The sequence below is a fragment of the Pinus tabuliformis genome, chromosome 5_2, assembly GCF_031772625.1.
Source record: "Pinus tabuliformis cultivar Carrire ecotype Pingquan chromosome 5_2, CPIR1, whole genome shotgun sequence".
In the NCBI taxonomy this organism is placed as follows: Eukaryota; Viridiplantae; Streptophyta; class Pinopsida; order Pinales; family Pinaceae; genus Pinus; species Pinus tabuliformis.
This window is the reverse complement of record NC_142306.1, coordinates 402,994,152-403,020,233: the sequence shown is the minus strand read 5'-3', so window position 1 is coordinate 403,020,233 and position 26,082 is coordinate 402,994,152. Positions and strand designations below refer to the sequence as shown.

At 39.8% G+C, this 26,082-nt stretch overlaps 1 protein-coding gene across 1 annotated transcript in view; it reads left to right on the top strand.

The window, feature by feature from the left end:
- Window positions 1-3,647: 3,647 nt before the first annotated feature.
- The window catches only part of CHR24 (chromatin remodeling 24), a 227,993-nt gene continuing 205,558 nt past the window's right edge, over window positions 3,648-26,082 (top strand). The window contains exons 1-2 of the mRNA XM_089436427.1: window positions 3,648-4,062; window positions 5,218-6,359. Coding sequence (XP_089292553.1) covers window positions 3,810-4,062; window positions 5,218-6,359 — 1,395 coding nt within the window. The 5' untranslated portion in view covers window positions 3,648-3,809. The remainder of the gene's footprint in view (window positions 4,063-5,217; window positions 6,360-26,082) is intronic.

Below are 26,082 nucleotides of genomic sequence, written 5' to 3'. Positions count from 1 at the left end.
ATCACCTGATTCGGATCCCAAATCCTCTTCACGAGTGATTGCAACTGTCTTTTATTTTCCTTTGCTATTGAATTTCTTTGGTTTCATTTCGGGATGAAGTTCCAACAATGAGCTTCATCGTGACTCTCTCTGGAACAATGTTTACAGATTGTTTTCTCTCCTTCCTTTTTAATGGATGCATTTTTCTTCCCCTTGAAACCCTTTTCTTCCTCTTTACCCTTAAACGACTTTTTACTACCTTCTTCTGAGATGTTTTTCCCTCTTGCCTCAAGATGAGTGGCTTGCACACACACATCATCTAGATTACTGGGATTAAATATTAAGATAGTATGCCTAAGGTAACTGTGTAACCCCCTATGTACTTCAACAATGTGTCCCATGATTTCAAATCTACACCTAACTTCAGAGACCTTTTCTGAATTCTTAGGTGTAATCTTGCACATTTTGACCTTTAAGTTGTCTAAAGTTTTGCCAATTCATGATGGCTTTCTGCATATAAGCTAGAGGGCAGAATTGCCTTTTGATTACAACAATGAAATCATTCCAAGAAATTGAGATCTTACTATGTTTTTTAATCTCCTCTTGGGTCTTTGATTCCCCCCACCATACTAGTGCTGCACCCTCCATTCTCAAGGAAGCTAACTGAATCTTTATGTCATCCTCTTGAAGGTTTTGAATCCTACAATAGACCACTAACTGACGAATCCAATTATTAAGATTCTCTGCATTCACTTCACCATTATACATGGGCAACTCAAATTTAATATCAAGTTTTAAAAAAGGTGATTTACAAGTTCCTTTTGAAAAATGATGATGAGTATGAGTAAGGGTTGTGTTAGTGGAAGAGTGTGAAGATGCTTGTGAAGAAGAAGATGAAGAAGATGGTGGAGAGGGTGGAGGTTTGTCTCCATTTCCATTACCTCCTTTTGAAGAGCCTTCTCCTTTGGGAGGTTTGGAACTTTCCCCTTGCAACCGTATATTCCTCTCTTTGTAGAGGACCTTCACCATCTCTGTCATATCAAAGAAAGCATTTATGAAGGTTTTCTCATCTTCTATCATGTTTGTAGGTTCTCCTTCATGAGACATGATCTTTGGAGTTTCAACTGCAACTTGAGGCTTAACTAGTGTTGGAGATTGTGGAAACCTTGCTCTTCTTCCCCTTGGCCCAACTTTAGGGCTTTCAACCAGCTTTTCTTCACCTCTTTTGAGTTTTAACCTTGTAAACATGACATAAACTTACAAACAATTAAATATTTATTTCACAAAACAAAACCTAGTGCTCTAATACCAAATTAATCTGGTTTAGAATATTAGTTTCCAGTGCTAATATCTTCCTCAGAGTATAAACAAAATACTTTCATTGTACTTAAAGGTTCATCAATTTTTGCAAGTAAAATGAAGAGTTTTTTTGTTAATTTTATAGAAATTTAACATAAACCAAAAACTGAGCAGTGGCATAAACATATACAGAACGTCATCAAAAACACATTACAACAAGCACATGATAAAGGAGTTCACCCCTCTTGGGCCACGTCTCCTTGGTCCAGCTTCCAATGGCTTGGGCATCTCTATTATGCTAAAAGGTGTAAAAATATGTGTTTACAATGCTCAAGTGCTTCTGAAACATGCTCCAATGAGTCCAAAACGTTAAAAAATGGTTATCTAGCCTCTTTTTGCAACCAATTTTGTGGAAAACTGAAGAAGTTATAACTTCCCCTTGTTTTCCCATTATTCACTCCACAAATTGCTCCACATTCGACGACAGGAACCCACGATTTCACTCAAAAAATCTCCTAATCGAGTGAGAATTTTGCCGTGCGGCAGGGCCATAATATGCCGGCACCGACTGTCTTATCACAAATCGCAATTGGCGAAGTCTGGTGGGTCTTATGGTCTGTGGGCGCGACGAGTGATGTGCGATTGCGATATGGCGGACCCGACGAAACATTAACTGCAACCTATAACCTTATTACATCCGGGATATCGCAATCGGCGGAAAACCGGTGGTATTATACATATGCGGGACTTGTCCTGTTGTGATATGCGATTGTGATATCACATCGCAACCCGAACCTGACAAGGTCGATTCCATAACACCTCCCTTCGCCGATGTGCGATTGCGATCCATCGCATCATGTCTCCGGCTGATTCTTGAATGCTTTCTCGCTTGCCTTATCGCAGTGCAATCATTACATGCCCAGGGGTCGATTTTTAATGCTGACTTGCCTGCGATTGCGATTTGTGACATGTGAGGGCCAATGGCGGATTGCCACTTGGCGCCTCCTCATTCATTGAAGGACCTTGCCACATCATCCAATCCTGCCATGTGCGCAAGTTAAACCTGAACTTTGACTTGCTATAACTTCTGCATACGAGCTCGGATTTGAGTGTCGTTAGCATTGTTGGAATCAAAATGACGAGCTCTTCGATCCGAAGCTAAGTTTATCAAGATTTGGACACTTTGATTTTTGAGCCTCATTTTGAGCACCTGAGCACATCGAGACCAAAATAATGATTTTCTCAAATAAAAGGAAGTAGAGCCAACATACGTTCTTCTTTGAAGGCGACATTCTTGAAGAAGTAAATGAATAAAAGTACATCGGGATTGATTTCAACAACAAGATTAATTGGGAGCATTGCAGAAAGAAGAGAATTTTAGGAGGGTGGAAAGACTATATGCTCTTCAAAACAGATGTAGAGAGGCAAAGTTATAGGATTGGAAAGCAATTAAAGTGATTTTTGGGCTCCTAGTTTGTCCAGTGATATTATAGGGGTGTGAAGTGTGGGCTAGCGGCATCTCTGTCTCAAAATCGAAGCAAGTTGAGAAAATCCAAAAACGCTTGATCATGAGCAAGTTTAAAATAAAAAGTCCAGTTTCTTATGAGGTGATGCTGAGTGAAACAAGAACAAATTCCATTGAAGCAATTGCTATGGTGCGTCTCATAAGGTATCTACAAATAATTGAGAAAATGGGAGAAAGCAGATGACCTAAAGTTATCTTCAATGAAGGAATGAGTGAAAGAAATAAATCATGGATGAGACAAAACAACAACTGGATGCAAAACTGGAATATTTACCTCAATGCATTAAAGAGTTCTGTTATGGAGAAGTTTGGTAAGCGTATATGGGGAAAAGAGTTGGGTAGAAAGAAGAAGTGATATGTTCAAGAATTCAACTCCACTTGTGATCTCCAACAAAAAGAGTACATTGGAGCTAGCATTCCATGGAGAACAAAGATTCTTATTGCTTAATTAAGAACTAACTCACATCAACTACGGTACGAAATAAGTTAGAGGAAAAGACTTAAAGAAGCATGTGAAAAACGAGTGTGTACTTTTTACACTTTTGGGGTAGTGGAATTGGAAAAACATTTCATTTTGGAATGTGATCCTTTCAGAGACAATTACAACAATATATTAACATCAAGGATGTTCCTTGACATTGTCTTTTTAGAAAATTAGATGAGCTCATCCTTAATTTGGATAATAAAAAGATGAAATTGCAAAATGCAAAAAAGCCCAACCCAAAAAAAACTAATGATCCCATAAACCATATCTAATCTCGTGAACATTAAAATTAAATTTCATTTCATTTGTGTATTTGTCATTCATATACATGTATCGTTTTGAATTTGAATTCGGCGCGATTCCACATTTTTGTAGAGCTCTGATTTAATTTAGAAAAACAAAGCGAACGCCGACTGCAAGGTTTTTTAATAAAAAGGGAGGGAAATAAATTCTTTTCTTCGGATGGATTGCAATCGATTTCATTTGTTCCGTTAGACGAATTTGAGGGGAAAAGACAGAGCAATGATGAGCAGCAGCAACAGCAGGAAGCCAGAAGAGGAAGGCGAAACGGGGCGGAGAAGACAACCCCAGAGCCTCAACCAGAAGAATGCAGAGCTTCTCCAAAACTTGGCCCGCCTGAGAGCTCAGAGACTCTCGGCACTCTCAGATCCTCATTTAAATCAAAATAGTTCTGCATCCGAATCCGCCGGGAAGCAAAGCCAACCCCAACCACAATCCCAACCCAAATCCATGGAGCCTGAGGCCCAAAACAATGGTAAGGTTACTCCTTACCTAAAATTTATCTATGATCAAATGCTATTGTTTGTGCTTAGACAAATTTCAGGGTTAATTCCCATATGTTATCCATTTTGTCAAACCTTGAAAATATTCCCCTGGGTATATCGGGAATTAATATTGGAATACAAATTACTCTAACCGTAAAAATGAAATGCAACGTGGATGGGGTGAAAATTGAGAAGAATGGCCTCCATCGCAGGAGGGATAGGGCTATTTGTTTGCTCTTTTTTTTAGGGTGGCTCTTAGGGTGACGCATTATTTGTTGACGTTCCTTTTTTTCTTTTTTTAATCTCAAACCAACCGCATCTCTCCCATTGGATGTTTATAATTATCCCTCTTCTGCGCTCTTGCATCGCTACAATTACACATGCAGTTCCGTGGGTTGAAATTCTAGCAATGACTCCGGAAACCTTCTCAAATGCGCTGTTATGTTCTTTTGCTCAAGAACCCATATCCACATTTAGTTGGTCTTCATTGCTTACATTTCAATAACGGAAAACCAGATAAGGTCAACTTGGTTGTGAGATATTTTATTTTGTTGAACTTTATTTTGGGAAACATCCTATGTGACTGAGGTGGCACATAACACGGATTTCCTTCACTTTATTTATATTTCTCAGGGTATCTCTTCAACCAGGACTTGGACAATTCCCTTATTAAAACATGCCACTCAGGGCAGATGTTGGAAAACTTTGACTTTTGGAAAAATTGAGTAGATGGCTTAATACTCTGTTGACCTTACAATTACACGATCTGGACTGATCAGCTTGAAGTAGAGCTATATGCTAGTTGAAGAGCTCTCTGGACCGTCTTGGATCTTTGATATATACTAAATTGCCAGCGGCGATGTCTATTAAAGCTCTAATATATTTCTGGCATAGGCAATGGCTCATATATCAGTTTAAAGAATTGCGATAATATAACAGCATCAGTGAAGATATCGTGTCTTTCGTACGTCAAGAGTCAAAATAAGCATTCCCTACCTGGAAATTTACTCACTGGGCAGCATGACTAGTCTGTAACTATGCACACTCTGTATTATTAGTAAAATCTTCCTTTTTATTTCCCCAAAAAAGTAAGAAAAAATTGTAATTGTCTGTTTATTTTGTTTCAAATGGTCCCGAATGTACAGGAAAGAACACAGGTAAAGTCAGAGTAGCTGGAAGACGAAGACTGTGTAAAGCTTCTAATGATGATATTACTTTGAGTTCTCATTGTTTGGTGTCTAATGAATCGGCAACTAGTGAAAAAGATGATGGTGGTTATTCTGAAGGAAGCAATGCAGGATGCCAAGGGTTTAGTATTAAACAGAGACAGGATAAGATATCTTCGAAAAATGATTTGGATGAAATAAATTCAAGGCTTGGTTCTCTAAGCATCAAAAGTTCCAAACGTGTAGAACACTCCATAACTGCAGAGTTAGATAATGCAGAGCCGCGGAAAACTCTCAAAAACAAGATTTTAGATGCTTCGAATTATTTCAAGGATGGTTCAGACAGTGAATGTGATGAGGAGTTTGGAGCTGAGGTTGAGGTCAGAAGGGACAAGGTGAACAGTATATGCGATGAAGAATCAGCAGGTGATGAGGAATATACAGGGCATGTTGAGGATCGTGAGGATGGAGTTGATACCCTAGTCCACAGCTCGGATGCTCCAGAATTTGAGAGTGCTTTGTCTGCTCTGTCTTCAGTGTCTGTTAAGGTTGGTGACGGCGAAGAGGATTCTGCTGAATCTTCAAGGTGCACTGAATTGCATACTGGAAATGATAACAGGGATCACAATCAAGCTATTACTTTTGTGAGTTTTAATGCAAAACATGTACATGGCATAAGTAGTGAAACTGATGCAAAATTAAGACCTTCTAAGGGCATTAAACAAATGACAAAACCCTCTAAATCTTTTTCAGCGGTAGCGATTTCTTCTTCTGTGGATGAAGATAATTCCGGGTTTTCTGAAGATGAGAACAGTTCATTAGATTCTGCAGAATCAGTTAAAGTGCAATTGAAAAAGCATGCTCTTACTACTAAGGAAAATCATGCACAAAATGTGTATGAATATGAAGATGTGAGTAGCAGCTCAGCGGAAGAGGTTGCTTTAGAAGAATCAAAAGCAATTACATTCACACAAGGCAAACAAACGTATAGACTTCCTGGCAAAATAGCAACCACTTTGTACCCACATCAACGTGAAGGTATCAAATGGCTCTGGGATCTTCACTGTAAATCCAGAGGAGGCATTTTAGGTGATGACATGGGGCTGGGCAAAACAATGCAGGTATTCTCTCTTTCCATTTGCAGTGAAATGCAGGCTTGTTTTGTGCAATGATCTAATATGAATGTAACTGTGGTTATAGGTATTTATAGGTCTTTATCATTATCTGAAATGATGCAATTGGGTGTGATTTTGCATAACTGTCATGAAAAAGAAGAATGCTTGTGAAATCTCAAATGATTTTTTCCAGGCTTAAATTTTTGTTGCAGATCCTTTTAGAAACTGCAGGGCATGAACCATTTGGGGTTCAATATGCATTAACCTTTGGTAATGGGCTGTGCCTCTTCTATATCTATGTCATACTTGATTAAATAAGGCCTGTGTTTCTCTTGTGCCTGGTGGTAGACCACATAAGTGGATGTCTATAATAAGCAATTCAATACTGTTCATTGCCTTTGGATAATTCCCTCAAATATTCCAGTTCTTTAGATTCCTATGCTGTCTGAGGGGTCAAAATTGGAAACACAAATTGAGAAATAACAGGAATTTGGTTTTAAAAATTAGGAACAGCTATGGTCCAATGTTGGTCAAAAGCTTAGGTTGATATTAGATAACTACATGCAAGGGCAAGGAATGAGGAAATGACAAAAATATGGGAGGGAGAAAACAGGAAGTGGAGCTTCACATGGGAATGGGCATTATGATAGGAAGTCAACTATAAATAAAAAATCAACATTGAAGGATGTGCCCCATAGGTCATAACAACTATTTTGAGTAATAATCCAATTTATGTTCATTGCAGGGATACTATAAATATTAAAATATGATAGCAAAGGATTTGATTGTTGCAAGAGATTGTTCAAAATAATACTTATATACTTTCAGTATGTTTTGAGTCTATTAGGTTCAACAATAATGCAAAGAACCTTTGTATGAAAAGTCTTTAGAAGTTCACTTTAATAGACTTAAGAAGTTAAGAGGTACCAGCCTCAAAAAATATCTGTAATATGCTATTTGTTGTCGAGTAAAGGAAGGAAGAGTGCAAGATTTGAAGGATGGTTTAAACCATAGGAGAAACCCTAGTCTTCTAGTTGCAAAGAAGCTTCAAACAACGCCGCCAACCAAAAAAATTTGGATCAATAGTTGAATTAAATGAGGTCCATATGTGCTCTAAGACCATGTTGAGATTCGCAAGCGTCGTCAAGAGAATTAAACAAAACCAACACAAACCTAATTTTTGTAATAAAGAAAGGATTAAACCAAGAGAGGGCAATGCATCATTGAAGTAGTGTAACCCTAGAGAGAGAATATAAAAGCACAAGTGTTCTAGTGAGAGAAACATAACCAAATATAAGAGAGCACAATACTCATGGTGTCCTTAGGAAAAACACTTTTATAAAGAACGAATGGTTCACTTTAGTGAGAATTACATATTAGAGTTGAGTGTTTACACACAACTCAAGAGGTAGGGTGCTTTCCCCAAGAGGGGTTATAAGTCTATATCTATAAGGTCAACCTTAGCCATGCTTAGAAATATAATAAACAATACAATCTAAGGTTGATGGTGGTTGAAAGTAAAGAGTACATCCTTAACTTAAATATACGCAAATAGGTGCAATGTGTTGGAAATATTGTAGCTATGGTTGGTATTTTCATGTGAATAATTTAAAATTTTGAAGTTATGTTTCCTCCAAAAATATTTCAAAGTCGGCCTCCTATTGTTTATGTTGTTTGGGCCCCTGAGGGGCACTGATTTGACCCCCTTGGAAGTCTATATTGTTGAAAATGTAACTAGTATCACTCTTCATATTTGTTGTTTGGCTCATGACATTATGTGATTTTTATGTACTTGTCAAAAGAAGAAAAGAAAATACTGTAAAAGAAAAATTATTTCATAGCATGGGTTTCATGCTCAAATTATTGATCACAAGGTCAAAGCACTCATTGAGTGCTTCTAGTTTTTTGTCACGAGTCATGGTCCATGTCATTATATAAAATACCCTTTTGGGCATTTGTATCAACAAGAAAATATTATTTTGTATTCTATAAATGTTTATTTGCTCCCAAGACCAAGTCGGCCAACCTTCCACAAGTCGACCCAATCTAGGCTTGAAGAGCCATGAGAAAGGTATAAATAAGAGGACTTCAACCTCCATTTGGGCATACATTTTAAGCACACATCTCTTCTGCCCTATATGCAGCTAGCTAAGAAATGCGAAGGTTCTAGAGAGGAAGGAAAAGTCCAACAAGGAAGAAGATAAATCCTAGAAGAGTTCGATCCTTGATCTATTGTTTGTTGCAGCTCAAACGAGGGAAAAACCTAGGGTTTCTGGGTTCTCCACAAGTCCGAAATTGTAGGAAGGGATTGCAGACTTTATACGTGATATCAAAAGGCTAGAAGAGCCTCATCTTGAAGAGTCACTGCCTCGCTGTTTTTTGGAGAAATTGTCTTGTATTGTTAGAAGGTTGGAAGGCTGGCTGGCTTGGTTTTTGGTGGAAGCAGTGATATTGGTTTTGGTTTTGAAAGTTAGTGTTTTGTCTTGGTCTTGGAAGTCTCCTTTGAAGTTGATTCTAGAAGAAGAGAATTTTTTGGGTTTTCTCCTAAGAGAGGGGTTTGGCACTAGCTTGGAGCCTATCTCTCGTGTTCTTTCTATGTGTTTGTGATCTTCATTGTATTGGCATTTATTTGATGATAAGAACATAAGAAGATGAAGATAATAACATCACAAGTAATTGTCAAATAATAGAGATGAAAAATAATAAATCCCTAATAGCTGCCTTAAGGATATCTCAACATGGCATTAGAGCTAAGGTAAGTGGCATAGGCAGCTAAGAAGATCACTTGAAGTGGCTTACATTGCTCTAGGTAGCTGAGATAAGACTGTGCACGTTAGTTTTGAAGGTCGAAATACGTGAAGAAAGATTTATGAGAAAGGTTTGTTCACTTCTATCTTTTATCTAAGCATATTTTCATTGGACAAACCTATGTAATATAAGGCCGCAGTCCTAAGCTTAGATCCAAAGTTTTTGAGTAAGGGCCAAATAAACCAAGGAGCGAAGTTCAAGTGCGAAATTTCTGTACATAAGTCTTGTAGGTTGTGAGCCTATGGATTGGTTAGGGAGATTGATCTTGAGAGAGAGAATGAAAAGTACCTCCTTGGCTAAGAGGGAGTGTTGGAAATATGGTTGCCATGGTTGGTATTTTCATGTGAAGAATTTAAAATTTTGAATTTATATGTTGCCTCCAAAAATATTTCAAAGTCGGCCTTTTATGTCTGTTGGGCCCCTAAGAGGCACCCATTCGACCCCATTGGAAATCTATATAAAGGAGACCTCTCCTCATTTGTACACATCGATCTATCTTGGGATGATCTGTGTTCTAGCGCATAATACAAGGATTAAGGGGGCCAAAATCAGAAGGAGAAGAACAAGGGCTTGGCATTTGATTTGGCATGGGATTTGTTACTAGTTTGGTCATTCTCTTAATGTTGTTACTTTTGATGTATTGATGAACAATTGAACTCTCTCTCTTGCATAAGGAAATATTTCTAAGTTTTTTGGGGTAGCATCGGATGTGCTCTAGCCTTGATAATTGGTGGAGAGGCTAAAGCACATGAGATCTCTAAGACCCAGAAATGGTTTGGGCAGATTTTAACTGGTTCAGGAGATATTAAAATAATTAATATTTTTAATGGAATTCCGAAGTCTAACTTAGGTAAAATAAAATATTAATGGGTATTAATATAAAATTGGGTTAGAAGGTTCCAAAAGTCACGGATCAAGCCAAATCTAATCTTAGCTATTGATTAGAGATTTAATCTTGGCCGTTGAAGGACCAACAAGAAAAGTAAGAGGCTTGAGGGTTAGTTGGAGAACACACTGAGGGAGACCAGTCAGTTCGATTTCTGGAGCGGGAATAGCTGAGAAATTCGAACTAGTGGTCTGGAGAGCAATAGGAGGCAGCAAGTACGGAAGAGAGAGTCGGGAACAACACCAGGGGAACATCGCAGAGTTTGGAGAGCCAGACACAGAGGCAGCAGACTGCGCAGTCACTGGAGGGCCTGCGTGGGTGACGTAGAGAGGCCTAGTGCTGGCCCAGAGAGGCAGGGATTGACGCAGAGGGTTTGGGAGCTACGCAAAGGTCCGCCACGCTGATGCTGAGACTGGGAGAAGTGTTGACGAATTTTCTCTCTTGTTGGGTAAGCCAGTTTGGTACCCAATTGTACTGAGGAATTGCTGAATAATAAAATCCTCCCTTGCTGCATTGTTTTTCCCGCATTCGATTTTTCCGGGGATTGATTGTCAAAAATATTTGTGTCGATGTGTTAATTCTTGTGCATGTGTTTGTTTTTGTATTATGGTGTGATATTTGCAGCAAAATTTATTTTAATGTTTATTGAAGGATTTTCATAAATAACTTATTAGGAAACAAGTAGGTAAAATAAATCAGTTGTTGCAGTGATAGAATTTTCACATGGTATCAGAGCAATTAATCAAAGACAGGAAGGGAAAATCAATTATGGTTCAAGACCATGATGCAGAGGCATCTACGTCAGGAGACTCACACAAATTTTTAGAAAATTGCACAAGAGAAAGTGATTTCGATTTCTTTATGTTGGCTTCCAGGCTGGAAGAAGTGGCTTGTGTGACTAGCTTTGCATCATCAAAGGTATGGTATATAGACAGTGGGGCCTCTTGGCATATGACGGGAATTTGGGAATGTTTCTCAAATTATTGGGAGGAGAAGATGAACTTTCAGATCACCATGGGGAACAAGCAAAATGTACTCTAGTAGGGAGGGGTACCATAGTTTTTTCAAACAGAAACGAGATAGCGGTTCCGTGCTACCAATGTGTTGCATATGCCAGGATTGGGGATGAACTTACTTTCCGTGTCTCAACTTCAAGGCAAAGTCTATGACGTTTTCTTCATAAAGGAGAAAGTATACGTCAAACACCTGAACTGTAAAAAGAAAGTGCACATTGAGATCAAAATTAACAGGTTGTACAAACTACAACTAGAATCACTAGTGGAACTAATAAGCAATCATGGAGACAAGGATTTGAACGAACTATAGCACAGAAGAATGGGACATTTGCCCCATGGGGCTCTAAGAATTCTTAAGAGCACTGTAACAAGAGTACTAGATCTTAGTACGGAACGAGATGATGTATGCATAGGATGTACTCTAGGAAAGTATGCCAAAGCAACACTAGAAGTAAAAACAAGGCCAAGAGTGTACTAAGATTGATATAGTCAGATATTTGCGGACCCATGTCCACTAAAGCTCTTAGTGGTGCCGAGTACTTCCTTACCTTCATTGGTGACCACTCAAGGAAAACTTGGATATATTTTCTGAAAACCAAGGACGAGGTTTTTGGTCAATTTAAAGAGTTCAAGGCTCTGGTGGAGAATCTGACTATGAAGAAAATAAAAGTTTTGCGCTCAGATAATGGTGGAGAGTATGTCGATAAGGACTTCATTGATTTTTGCGCTAAGGAGGGCATCAAAAGGGAGTGGACAACTCCTTACAATCTGGAGTAGGATGGAGTAGCAGAAAGAAAGAACAGGACTATTGTAGCAGAAAGAAAGAACAGGACTATTGTAGAAGCAGCTAGATGTATGATTAGGATATGCCAAAATTCCTGTGGGAAGAAGCATGCAACACAACAGTCTATGCTCATAATAGAACTCCTCATTGGGCATTGGGCAAGATTACTCTAGAGAAAGTTTTCACAGGGAAGACGCGTGAAGTCAGTCATTTTAGGATATTCGGGAGCTTAGCATATTGCCGCATACCCGAAGAAAAGAGGAAGAAGCTAGATCAAACTGCAGAGAAAGGATATCTAGTGGAATATAGCGAGAACACTAAGGCATATAGAATTTATCTTCCAGGGAGCAGGAAGGTAGTAATTCGATAAGATGTGATGTTCATGGAGGACAGGGCTTTCATAAAATCTCGAGAAATGTCTTTCGAGGAGCAGTCAAAAGAGGAATCGTTAGTCAAACCTCTTCTACCAACGAAAGAAAAGAATTCTTCCTCGGGTCAGGAAGAATCACAGGATGAGGAGGACCTAACAGAAGCACCTGCTGATAGAGGAAGAATGAGCAGGGAACTTTGTCATATTTTGTGAGATGCAGAGGACTTCATCGGTGCGCCAAGGAACAATAAGAGGGAGCGAAAATAACCAGATAGATATCAGGCATTAGTAGCTCAGGATGGGGACCTTGCCAACTTTCAGGAGGCAGCTCAACATCAGGTTTGGTTGGATGCGATGGCAGAGGAGTACAACTCCATAATGGTAAATGGTGTCTGGGGAGGTAGTGCCAAGGCCTCAATACAGATCAGTGGTTGGTTCGAAATGGATCTACAATATCAAATATGTTGCAGACGACAGTGTTGAGAAATACAAAGCCAGGTTTGTGGCTAAGGGGTATGCTCAAAAGGAAGGAATTGACTGCGAAGAGACCTTCTACCCGGTAGCCAGGTATACATCTATTAGAACCGTGATATCTCTTGCAATACAAATGGGGTGGGAGATTCATCAGATGGATGTCAAAATGAAATTTTTGAACTAAGTGATAGAAGAAGAGGTATACATTGAACTTGAGACACATGAGAAGAAGTCTTGTGTATGCAGATTGAAGAAAGCCTTGTAGGGGTTGAAACATGCACCTAGAGCATGGTATGGTCTAATTGATGGCTACTTGCAGAAATGGGATTTGTCAAGAGTGACGCAGATCCAAATCTCTACTATCTGGTTGTAGAGAATGAGCCTCTAATCTTAGTATTATATGTGGATGATCTCTTCTTGATAGGATCATCTAGGCTCATTAGGGACTGCAAGAAGAATCTAGCCACAGAATTTGACATGAAGGATTTAGGATGAATGCATTATTTCCTGGGTTTGGAAGTTTGGTATCAAAAGGGGGATATCTCCGTTGGGCAAGGGAGATATGATACAGAAATCCTAAAGAGATTCAGGATGGAGGAATGTAGACCCATGGGTACTCCAACGATCACTAACTGGAAGAAGATTGATGCATCAGAAGACAAGGATGTTGATCCCACCTTATATAGGCAGCTCATAGGGTCCTTGATTTATCTAGTCAAGACCAGGCTAGACATTTGCTACACTGTCAACACCCTCAGTCAGTTCATGGTGGAGCCGAAGAGGGCACATTGGGCAGCAAACAAACATGTTCTCTGATATTTACAAGGAACAGTCGATTATGGGCTCTTGTACACCAGGGAACAGTCGATTATGGACTCTTGTACACCAGGATTATGGATATCAGATTGAGTGGATTTACTAATGCAGATTGGGCAGGAAGTTTAGTGGATCGGAAAAGTACCTCTGGGTACTGCTTCAACATTGGATCAGGAATGACCTCCTAGTGCAGTAGGAAACAGAAATCCGTGGCTCTGAGCTTATTAGAGGTAGAATATATGGCCGCAAGCACAACTTTGTGCGAGGCCATATGGCTTAGAAAACTGCTTGTGAACTTATTCAGAAGAAAGATGGAGGTGACCAGGATCAGGTGTGATAATTAGAGTCGCATCAAGCTTTCTAAGAATCTAGTGTTTCACGATAGGTCAAAGCATATTGATATCCAGTGTCACTTTGTCAGAGGCTGTGTCCAACGAGGAGTGTTGTATAGTTGAGCTAGACTCCTACAGGAGAACAAGTGGCAAACATCGTTACCAAGGCCCTTGGAAGAACCAAGTTTGATTATTTTAGGGAGAAGATGAGGATGATAAAGAATCCATTTCAGTAGTAGAAATGGGTATGATGTTGCAGTGCAGTAGCACGATGCAACATGATGAGAAGGAGTTTGTAGTGCAGATGTAGTGTTGGGAAGATGGACCAGCAACAACACGGATGCAGAGGGAGCTGCAATACAGATGTAGTAGTAGAAGTGATAGAGCCATGGGCAGCAGTACAAGATGCAACAGTGCAAAGGATGATGGGCAGGGAGGCTTAGCATCAACACAGGTATCGAAACTGTATAATCAGAGTAATGCTTGGTGTGGAGTATTACTAGAGTACAGTCCTCGCTAAGAGGGAGTGTTGATTTGGGGTAGCATCGGATGTGCTCTAGCCTTGAAAATTGGTGGAGAGGCTAAAGCACATGAAATCTCCAAGGCCCAGAAATGGTTTGGGCAGATTCTAACCGGTTTGGGAGATATTTACATAATTATTATTTTTAATGGAGCTCCTAAGTCTAAACTTAAGAAAAATAAAATATTAATGGATATTAATGTAAAATTGGGTTAGAAGGTTCCAAAAGTCATGGATCAAGACAATCTAATCTTAGAGATTTAATCTCGGTGGTTGAAGGACCAACAGGAAAAGTATAAGAAGAGGTTTGAGGGTCAGTTGGAGAACACACTGAGGGAGACTAGTCAGGTCGATTTCTGGAGCAGGGTTTGCTGAGAAATTTGAACTAGTGGTCTGGAGAGAAGCAGGGGCAACAAGTACGAAACAGAGAGTCGGGAACATCACCAGGGGAACAACACAGAGGTTGGAGAGGCAGACGCAGAGCCTCTCAGGTAGACGCAGAGGCTATAGACTTGGTAGTCACTGGAGGGCCTGCGTGGGTGACGTAGAGAGGCCTAGTGTTGACGCAGAGAGGTAGGGATCGACGAAGAGGGTCTAGGAGCTACGTAGAGGTCGGCCAGGTTGACGCTGAGACTGGGAGAAGTGTTGACGAATTTTCTCTATGTTGGGTAAGCCAGTTTGGCACCCAGTTGTATTGAAGAATTGTTGAATAATAAAATCCTCCCTTGCTGCACCGGTTTTCCCACATTGGGTTTTTCGGGGATTGATTGTCCAAAATATTTATGTCGATGTGTTAATTCTTGTGCATGTGTTTGTTTCTGTATTATGATGTGATATCTGCAACATAATTTATTTTAATGTTTACTGAAGGATTTTCATAAATAACTTATTAGGAAATAAGTAGGTAAAATAAATCAGTTGTTGTAGTGATAGAATTTTCACATGGTATCAGAGCAAGTAATTAGAGACAGGAAAGGAAAATCAATTATGGGTCGAGACCATGATGCGGAGGCATCTATGTCAGGAGACTTGCACAGATTTTCAGAAAATTGCACAAGAGAAAGTGATTTTGATTTCTCTATGTTGGCTTCCAGGCTGGAAGAAGAAGTGGCTTGTGTGATTAGCTCTACATCATCAAATGTATGGTATATAAACAGTGGGGCCTCTTGGCATATGACGAGAATCTGGAAATGTTTCTCAGATTATTGGGAGGAGAAGATGAACTTTCAGATCACCATGGGGAACAAGGCAAAATGTACTCTAGTAGGGAGGGGTACCATAGTTTTTCAAACAGAAATGGGAGAGCGGTTTCGTGCTACCAATGTGTTGCATGTACCAAGATTGGGGATGAACTTACTTTCCGTGTCGCAACTTCAAGGCAAAGGCTATGACGTTTTCTTCATCAAGGAGAAAGTATACGTCAAACACCCGAGCTGGAAAAAGAAAGTGCAGATTGGGATCAAAAGTAACAGGTTGTACAAACTACAACTAGAAATACCAATGGCACTAATAGGTAGTCATGGAGACAAGGATTTGAACGAACTATGGCACAAAAGAATGGGAGATTTGCACCATGGGGCTCTGAGAATTCTCAGGAGCACTGTAACAGGAGTTCCAAATCTGAGTACGGAACGAGATGATGTATGTAGAGGATGTGCACTAGGAAAGTATGCTAAAGCAACATTTCCTAGAAGTAAAAACACGACCAAGAGTGTACTAGGATTGATACACTTAGATATCGACGGACCCATGTCCATTAAATCTCTTAGTGGTGCTGAGTACTTCCTTACCTTCATTGATGGTCACTCAAAGAAAACTTGGATTTATTTTTTGAAAACCAAGGACGAGGTTTTTGGTCATTTCAAAGAGTTCAAGTTTTTGGTGGAGAATTTGACTGGGAAGAAAATAAAAGTTTTGCGCTTCGATAATGGTGGAGAGTATGTCGGTAAGGACTTCATTGATTTTTGCGCTAAGGAGGGCATCAGAAGAGAGTGGACAACTCCTTACAATCTGGAGCAGAATGGAGTAGCAGAAAGAAAGAACATGACTATTGTAGAAGTAGGTAGGGCCATGATGTATGATCAAGATATGCCAAAATTCCTGTGGGTAGAAGCATGGAACACAACAATTTATGTTCAGAATAGAAATCCTCATCGGGCATTGGGCAAGATTACTCTAGAGAAAGTCTTCACAGGGAAGACGCTTGAAGTCAGTGATTTCAGGATATTTGGGAGCTAAGCATATTGTCGCATACCCGAAGAAAAGAGGAAGAAGCTAGATCAAACTGCAGAGAAAGGATATCTAGTGGAATATAGCGAGAACACTAAGGCATATAGAATTTATCCTCCAGGGAGCAGGAAGGTAGTAATTCGACGAAATGTGAAGTTCATGGAGGACAATGCTTTCAGAAAATCTCGAGAAATGCCTTCCGAGGAGCAGTTAAAAGAGGAACTATTGGTCAAACCTCTCCTACCAATGGGAGAAAAGAATTCTTCCTCGGGTCAAGAAGAATCACAGGATGAGGAGGAGCTAACAAAAGCACCTATTGGCAGAGGAAGAACGAGCAAGGAATTTCGTCAGATTTTGTGAGATGCAGAGGAATTCATAATTGCTCCAAGGAACAATAAGAGGGAGTGAAAACAACCATATAGATATCAGGCATTAGTAGCTCAGCATGGGAACCCTGCCAACTTTCAGGAGGCAGCTCAACATCAAGTTTGGTTGGATGCGATGGTAGAGGAGTACAACTCCATAATGGTAACTAATGTGTGGGAGGTAGTGCCAAGGCCTCAAGACAGATCAGCGGTAGGTTCAAGATGGATCTACAAGATCAAATACGTTGCAGACGACAATGTTGAGAAATACAAAGCCATGTTTGTGGCTAAGGGGTATGCTCAGAAGGAAGGAATTGACTACGAAGAGACCTTCGCCCCGATAGCTAGGTATACATCTATTAGAACCGTGATATCTCTTGCAGCACAGATGGGGTGGGAGGTTCATCAGATGGATGTCAAAATGACATTTTTGAACTGAGTGATAGAAGAAGAGGTATACATTGAACAACCAGAGGGCTTTGAGACACATGAGAAGAAGTCTCATGTATGTAGATTGAAGAAAGCCTTGTATGGGTTGAAATAGGCTCCTAGAGCATGGTATGGCCGAATCGATGGCTACTTGCAAAAAATGGGATTTGTCAAGAGTGACATAGATCCAAATCTCTACTATCTGGTTGTAGAGAATGAGCCTCTAATTTTAGTATTATATGTGGATGATCTCTTCTTGACAGGATCATCCAGGCTCATCGATGACTGCAAGAAGAATCTAGCCACAGAATTCAACATGAAGGATTTGGGACGAATGCATTATTTCTTGGGTTTGGAAGTTTGGTAGCAAAAGGGGGAGATCTTCCTTGGGCAAGGGAGATATGCTACATAAATCCTGAAGAGATTTAGGATGGAGGATTGTAGGCCCATGGCTAATCCAATGATTACTAATTGGAAGAAGATTGATGCATCAAAAGACAAGGATGTTGATCCCACCCTATACAGGTAGCTCATAAGGCTCCTGATATATCGGGTCAATACCAGGCCAGACATTTGCTACACTGTCAACACCCTCAGTCAGTTCATGGTGGAGCCGAAGAGGGCGCATTGGGCAACGACCAAACATGTTCTTAGATATTTACAGGGAACAATCGATTATGGAGTCTTGTACACCAGGAGTAAGGATTTCAAATTGAGTGGATTTACTGATGCAGATTGAGCAGGACGTTTAGTGGATCAGAAAAGTACCTCTGGGTACTGTTTCAACATTGGATTAGGAATGACCTCTTGGTGCAGTGGGAAACAAAAATCTGTGGCTCTGAGCTCAACAAAGGCAGAATATATGGCCGCAACCACAACTTCGTGCGAGGCCATATGGCTTAGAAAACTTCCTGTAAACTTATTCAGAAGAAAGATGGAGGCGACCAAGATCATGTGTGATAATCGAAGTTGCATCAAGTTCTCTGAGAATCCAGTGTTTCACGATCAGTCAAAGCATATTGATATCCGGTGTCACTTTGCCAGAGACTGTGTCCAACGAGGAGCTGTACAATTGAGCTAGACTCCTACAAGAGAACAGGTGGCAAATATCCTTACCAAGGCCCTTGGAAGAACTAAGTTGATTATTTCAGGGAGAAGATGGGGATGATAAAGAATCCATTTTATTTGTAGAAATGGGTATGATGTTGCTGTGTAGTAGCAGTCAGTAGTAGCACGATGCGACATGATGAGGAGTTTGTAGTGCAGATGCAGTGTTGGGAAGATGGACCAACAACAACACGGATGCAGAGGGAGCTGCAGTATAGATGTAACAATGGCAGTGATAGAGCCATGGGTAGCAGTACAGGATGCAACAGTGCAGAGGATGATGGGCAGGGAGGCTTAGCTTTAGCACAGGTACTGATGCTGTATGATTAGAGTAATGCTTGGTGTGGAGTATTACTAGAGCACAGTCCTTGCTAAGCGGGAGTGTTGATTTGGGGTAGCATCGGATGTGCTCTAGCCTTGAAAATTGGTGGAGAGGCTAAAACACATGAGATCTCCAAGACCCAGAAATCGTTGGGGCAAATTCTAATTGGTTTGGGAGATATTAAAATAATTAATGTTTTTAATGGAGTTCTTAAGTCTAAACTTAGGAAAAATAAAATATTAATGGGTATTAATATAAAACTGGGTTAGAAGGTTCCAAAAGTCATGGATCAAGCCAAATCTAATCTTAGCCGTTGATTAGAGATTTAATCTCAGCCGTTGAAGGGCCAACAGGAAAAGTATAAGAAGAGGCTTGAGGGTCAGTTGGAGAACACAATGAGAGAGATGAGTCAGTTCGATTTCTGGAGCAGGGTTAGCCGAGAAATTTGAACTAGTGGTCTGGAGAGCAGCAGGAGGCAACAAGTACGGAACAGAGAGTTGGGAACAACACTAGGGGAACAACGCAGAGGTTGGAGAGGTAGACGCAGGGCAGCTTAGGCAGACGCAAAGGTTGTAGACTGCACGGTCGTTGGAGGGCATGCGTCAGTGACGTAGAGAGGCCCAATGCTGTCGCAGAGAGGCAAGGACTGACATAGAGGGTCTGGGAGCTACGTAAAGGTTAGCCAGGCTAACGCTGAGAGTGGGAGAAGTGTTGGATGAATTTTCTCTCTGTTGGGTAAGCCAATTTGGCACCCAATTGTACTGAAGAATTGTTGAATAATAAAATCTTCCCTTGCTGCACCGATTTTCCCACATTGGGTTTTTCCGGGGATTGATTGTCCAAAATATTTGTGTCAATGTGTTAATTCTTGTGCATGTGTTTGTTTCTGTATTATGATATCTGCAGCAGAATTTATTTCAATGTTTACTGAAGGATTTTCAGAAATAACTTGTTAGAAAATAAGTAGGTAAAATAAATAAGTTGTTGCAGTGATAGAATTTTCACATTTTGCCCTTTTGGGTTTTGCCTTGGCCTCAAGCCTAATTTCTATGTCTCTTGTCTCAGTGTCTCATGGTAACTTTACTACACATTCATGTTTATTGGTTGATATTTTTCTTTTGTATAACTGCTTAATGATATTGAAACAAATGCTATGTGGAACTAATGCTTACTGATCATTGGAAGTATTTATTTGTTGAAGAAAATTATTTTGCTAGCTTGTCCCCTAGCAAATTCAACATGGTATCAGAGCTGGTTAAATAGTAGTTTGAAGAAGACAAGCACACAAGGAAGACGAGTTAAGGTCAGCCAAATTCTTTCCTGGTCAATCGAGTTCCTCCTAAGACTGTGTGGCATCTAACCTCTGTTACAAGTGTGGGTTTTGTGGCCTCCAATCTCTGTTCTATGGCACATTCCTGTGGATGTATAGGCGAAGTCCTTGTGATATATGTGAAGCTTTGTGATAAACTTGAAGGAGAAGTATTGTGTTGTGGAAAGAAGACCCATAATTCTAATTCAAGCCTCTGTGACAATGCGAGTTGTCTCTATAACCAAGTATGAAATTACTCCTTGGAACAATCGAGTTTATGGGCGAAGTAAGTTTGATTTAGACCAGGATTCTAGTTTACTCTTATTTGTGATCTTGGTTGAATTCTATGACGAAGAAGTTTGTGTAAGAAGGTTGGAGTTTTTTTGAGACTTATCAAGGCCAAGGTCTATAGGATATCTATGTCACATCTTAGTGGTATTATATCTCTGTCCAAATTCTCTTCATGGCCCGAGCTAAAATTTGAATTTTCTATTGATATGACGAGTTTAAGTGAAGATCCAAATTACTCCTGTAACATGATTTCTATCCAAAGGTTGTGGTTACTTCTGTATGAGTCCGATCCATGGTAAATTTGTACAATTAATCCGAACTCTGTGCGTGCATTCGAGCTACAAAAGAGGTTGATGTCTATTATGGCTGAGTTTTCCTATGAATATGAGAGCTATTCTCCTAGCGAAGCTTTGTGGCTCTTGTGGAATGCGAGCTTCAATGGTTCCTTTATTTGAACAATGTGTCACTCTTATGCGTGCTTTGTATACGAGCTTTGTGGCACTAATTATGAAAAATTGTGGACCTGTGTTATCTATCCTATGTGAAAGTTTACAAACCCTTGACACCTTTCTCTGTGGTAACTATGCAAACTTTAAGCAATACATCTTTGAAGTAGACAAGCGAAATTTGAAGCAATTTCTTGTGGAATAATGTGTGTCAAGCGAGCAAGCCCAGTGACAAGTAAGCATCTTTGTGGCTCATTATCCCTATATTTCTAAGCTTGATATTGAGACTTCTGGAGAAGTCAAAATCAAAATGACAAACAAGTCTAATTTATGGAGAAAGCACAAGATTGTGTTATGTCTCTGTGGAAGAAGGTGCATACATTTTTTTAAGGTAAGTATTGTTTTGAGAGATTGTGACAAGTATGAAGAAATCCGAGTTTAGTCATCTCTTATGCAAGTGTATGTTCTAATTCGTGCTCCGTCATATCTTTGACTGTTCAAGTAGTTTTGAAAGAGACCAAGGCCAAGCGTATCCTTGTAAGTTGAATTATAAAAGGATTCGACCTTGAGGAAGTTAAAGAAACAAAAGTTTGCCCTATGGCATCTCTTTGGCATCATTCATGTGAATTATGTGACCTAAATTTATATAATGTGTCTAGTAATCTTTGAGAATTATAGCAACAACGAGGTTTGTTTAATATCATTGTTTTCTGTACATAAGTATCCATGATCACCTCTGTGGTTCTTGGAATTTGGTGTTCCTTTTATATGTAAAAGGACGAAATTCTCTGAATGAAGGCCAACCCTTGCAAGATAGCTGACTTGATTCTTTCTAAAGAAGAACATAAATTGTACTATAGTCTAATGTCATAAATATACTTATGAAGAGCTCTGTCATGTGAAAATTCCTAAGTTGGAATCCCTACTGTAGCAAACTGATGTTACTTCTCCTACTTGATTTAAATCATACAAGTTATTTACTATCTTCTATGGTAAATTTCGAAGTAAATACATATTTGCGGAACAAAATACTGAGCAAGAAAGAACAATGCAACACATAGGACGCAATTATTTTTGGACAAATAGTCCCCGAAAAAACCCTATGTGTGCAACAACTCAGAGGGTTTTATATTATTAACTTTAAGCAATAGCAAATTATGAATACATCTCTGAATACCTCTTCGGTTATTCAGTTACAGAGAGAAATACTAGTAAAAGCTTTGTGAGTTTACCTCACACAATCATGGAGGAAATTCTCGACTGTTTTGACTACTAGATGAGATGCCCTTGGCAGGCACTATGCTAGCTATGCGCTGCCTCTATGCTGTCCCAACGTCAACCCTTTCAGGCACTGTGTCACCCAGTTGGGAATTCAATCAGAAACCCAAAGTCACTGCTCTCAGCCTCTCGGTCTCACACCTCGGCTTCCGATTGATGAAACTGACCCTTTGCTCTAATTTTCGACTTTCTCTCTCTGCCTCTGCGTCACTTCTGTGTGGCCCTTCTGGCCCTGCGTCAAGGCCTTTGGATCACTTACGACCTCTCTCTGCTGATGTATCTCCAGATGAGAATCTCTCTCTCCGGAAGCTGCTATCCCTACCCCTCAACTGCAAGAGATTTCTTCAATCGATTTTTCTCTTGAGAACTTCTCACTTTAGAAAATCGATTTCTCTCTCTCTCTCTCTCTCTCTGTTTTCCAAATGACCCTCAAGCCCCTTCTTATATCTTTTTCTTGGACAACCAACGACCTAGATTAAAACATAATCAAAGGTTCAGATCGATTGGACTTGATCCATGGCTTTTTCTAGAAGTTTCACCCCTGATTAGATTAATACCCATTAATATTTTAATTTTCCTAAGTTTAGAAATTAAACCCCATTAAAAATATTAATTATTTTAATAATATCACTTTTGGGTGGAATTTCCCAAAATGGTTTTTGGTTCTTTGGAATACTTGTGCCCAAGCCTTAGATCACATCCGATGCTACCCCAAATCAACATGTCATGGGTAACTTGCAAGTCTAACTTTAGAAATTTCAAGGGTTTCCCAAAATCTATGGATGTTTCTTAACAAAATCCTATATAACTTAATGTTGGCATGAACAAGAATGATGGAATTCATTGCACATTGTGATTTTGTCAAAAGGATTTCTTGATCTAAAGAATCTTGTAGATATGATAAAAGGACGAAGCTCCTCTTCAAATTCTAAAGTCTGATCAAATTTATTGTTGTCAGATTTGAGATTTCTAGAGAAACCTAGGGTATGGAAGATTGAAATGTTTGTCCTAGGACGTATGGACAAATATTTAAGAATGATGAAGTTAAAAAATGGATGCAAGGTTGATTGGGTTGGTAAAGCCTTAGATTGATTAGGGTTTGAAGTAAAAAACCTAGCTATACAAATTGAAAACCCTAAGCAAATTGTTGTTAACCCTATCTATACAAAAGGGGTTGTTTGCCTTGGGCTTATGGATTACTTGCTTTCGCTTGAAACTCTAGCTCCTAGAAATTCTGACATCTTGACGATGAGGTTGATTTGCAGGTTGAATTCAAGTTCAAGAGGGCGCTGTCGTGGACTCAAAAGATAAGTATCTTGTATTTCTCTTATTGTTTTAATCATTACTGATATTGGATTGTTTATCAACCCTATGTAGGGTTTGGAGAAGAAAATCTAAATTATGACCGCTTGAAAGAAGAAACCCTTATTTCTTGATGATGATATGGACAAGGTCGACTTTTTGATGATATGGACAAGGTCAACTTTTTGATGATATGGATGAGATCAACTCCTTGATGCTGATATGGACGAGGTCATCTTCCTGATGATGATATGGATGAGGTCAACTTCACGATAATGATATGGAGTCCTTGATGATGTGGACTCTTTGATGATGGTGATGTGGATGAAATTAATTCTTTGATGAATTGAATGAGGATAACTGGACCCAAGAAGACTAAGATTAAGAGGGAGTTGACACATTCTCAAGAGATAAGTACTTTCTTGATTATTTCTATTATTGTTTCAGTATGAGTCTCTTGTCTTTGTATGTCTTGCTTGGTTGTAGTTGTTCTTCCATGGCTTCCTAGTGAGGATTGCAGGAACACGGTGAAGTATGTCATGGCTGTGGCAATTATTGAAAAGATGGAAGAACAAAGTGACAAGAAGACTTGTGATTGGATGGGCTTTGGACTCAGAGGGCGCAGAGAAGATCAACCTGATTGAAGCTTGTTTTGATCCATGATGTAAAGAAGTTAGTTGTGAAAATGGCTTGAAGTCTTGAAGATTAATGTTGATCCAAATATGCTGAAGAAGAGCCCGTGACTTTTCCGTTATGTGTTAAATGACAAGGACTGATGTCCTCTTTATCTAGTGTAAGAGAGAATTGATTGAAGAATTGTAAGATTCAGAGTATGATACGAGCCTGGTGAAATCCTTGCTGAAGTTTGTGGCATAATGGACTGTGAGTCCATGGACACTTGCTTGTGGAAAATTTGAAGACGCTGCTGTTAATTACTGATTCTATCTGGATTGGATATATTCTGGGTGCTGTGTTGGTCTAAATGACCTAGATGGTCCTCTTGTATTGAAGCTGGAAACTTAGCTGATTTGTGATGCTGGTTGTGGATCTATTGGATCTTATGTTGAAATCGATTATGGTATACATATTTGTTGATGTGCAGGTGGCTTTCTTATGTGAGAAGCCACTTGTTGGATTCAACCATTGTTGTTGATGCCTGCTTCTGTGAGAAGCCACTTGCTGTTTGTTGATTCGACCATTGTTGTTGATGCTTGCTTTTGTGAGAGGCCAGTTGTTGTTTGTTGGATTTGACCATTGTTGCTGATACTTGCTTTTGTGAGAAGCCACTTGTTTGTTGGATTCAATCGTTGTTGCTGATGCTTGCTTCTGTGAGAAGCCACTTGTTGTTTGTTGGATTCAACCATTGTTGCAGATGATTACTTCTATGAGAAGCCTCGTTGAAGCTGAATGAATAATTGAATGATGTTTCTAGAATGTGTTGAAATCCGCCATGGCTACTTCTTTGCTGTTGAGCAAGCTGATGATGTTCATGTGAGAAGATTGGAATGGTTGAGAATCCCTTTAGAGAGGGAGCATTGATTAATAGCATCATGAATCTTCCTTAGGTTGCGGTTGTGAGACTTAAGGATTGGTTGGGAAGATTGTCACTCCCTTAGGTTGTAGGCTGGGTGGCCAATGAATCTGGTCGGGGAGCTTGGTTCCGAGGCACTAAGTTCGTGATCTCTCCCTTAGGCTGTGTGTTGTGAGACTTATGGACTAGTCGGGGAGATTGATCTAATGTTCTCTCCCTTAGGCTTTGTGCTATGAGACCTATGGATTGGTAGGGGTGATTGATTTTGAGTTCCCTTCCTTAGGATGCGATTGTGAGACCTATGGTTTGGTCGAGAAGGATGAGTTCTCTCCCTTAGGTCGTGGACCGTGAGACTATATAGTCTAGGATCGAGAAAGGGATTCCTCCCGTAGGTAGTGTGCTGTGAGACCTTGTGGTCGGGGATATGCATTGAGATGGTGATTCCTCCCTTAGGCTATGTGCTTTAGCTTGTGAAACCTTGTGGTTGGGGAGATGCATTGAGATGGTGATTCTTCCCTTAGGTTGTGTGTCGTAAGACCTATGGATTGGTCAGGGAGAGGGACCTTGTGCATATATGGCCTCATGAACGATATTGATTGAGGGGACATGTTTGATGCTATCTTTCCTTATGATGAGACTTGCGATCTCTCCTTTAGGCTGTGGCTGTGAGATCTATGGATTGGTTGGGGAGATTGGTCTTGAGAGAAAGAATGAAAAGTACCTCCCTGGCTAAGAGGGAGTGTTGGAAATATAGTAGCCATGGTCAGTATTTTCATGCGAAGAATTTAAATTTTTTAATTTATATGTTATGTCCAAAAAATTTCAAAGTCGGCCTCCTATTGTTTTGTCTGTTGGGCCCCTAAGAAGCACCCATTCGACCCCATTGGAAATCTATATAAAGGAGACCTCTCCTCATTTGTGCACATCGATCTATCTTGGGATGATCTCTGTTCTAGCGTAGAATACAAGGATGAAGGGGGTCAAAATCAGAAGAAGAAGAAGGAGGGCTTGACATCTGATTGGCTTGGGATTTGATCTTGGTTACTGGTTTGGTCATTCTCTTAATGTTGTTACTTCTGATGTATTGATGAACAATTTAACTCTCTTGCATAAG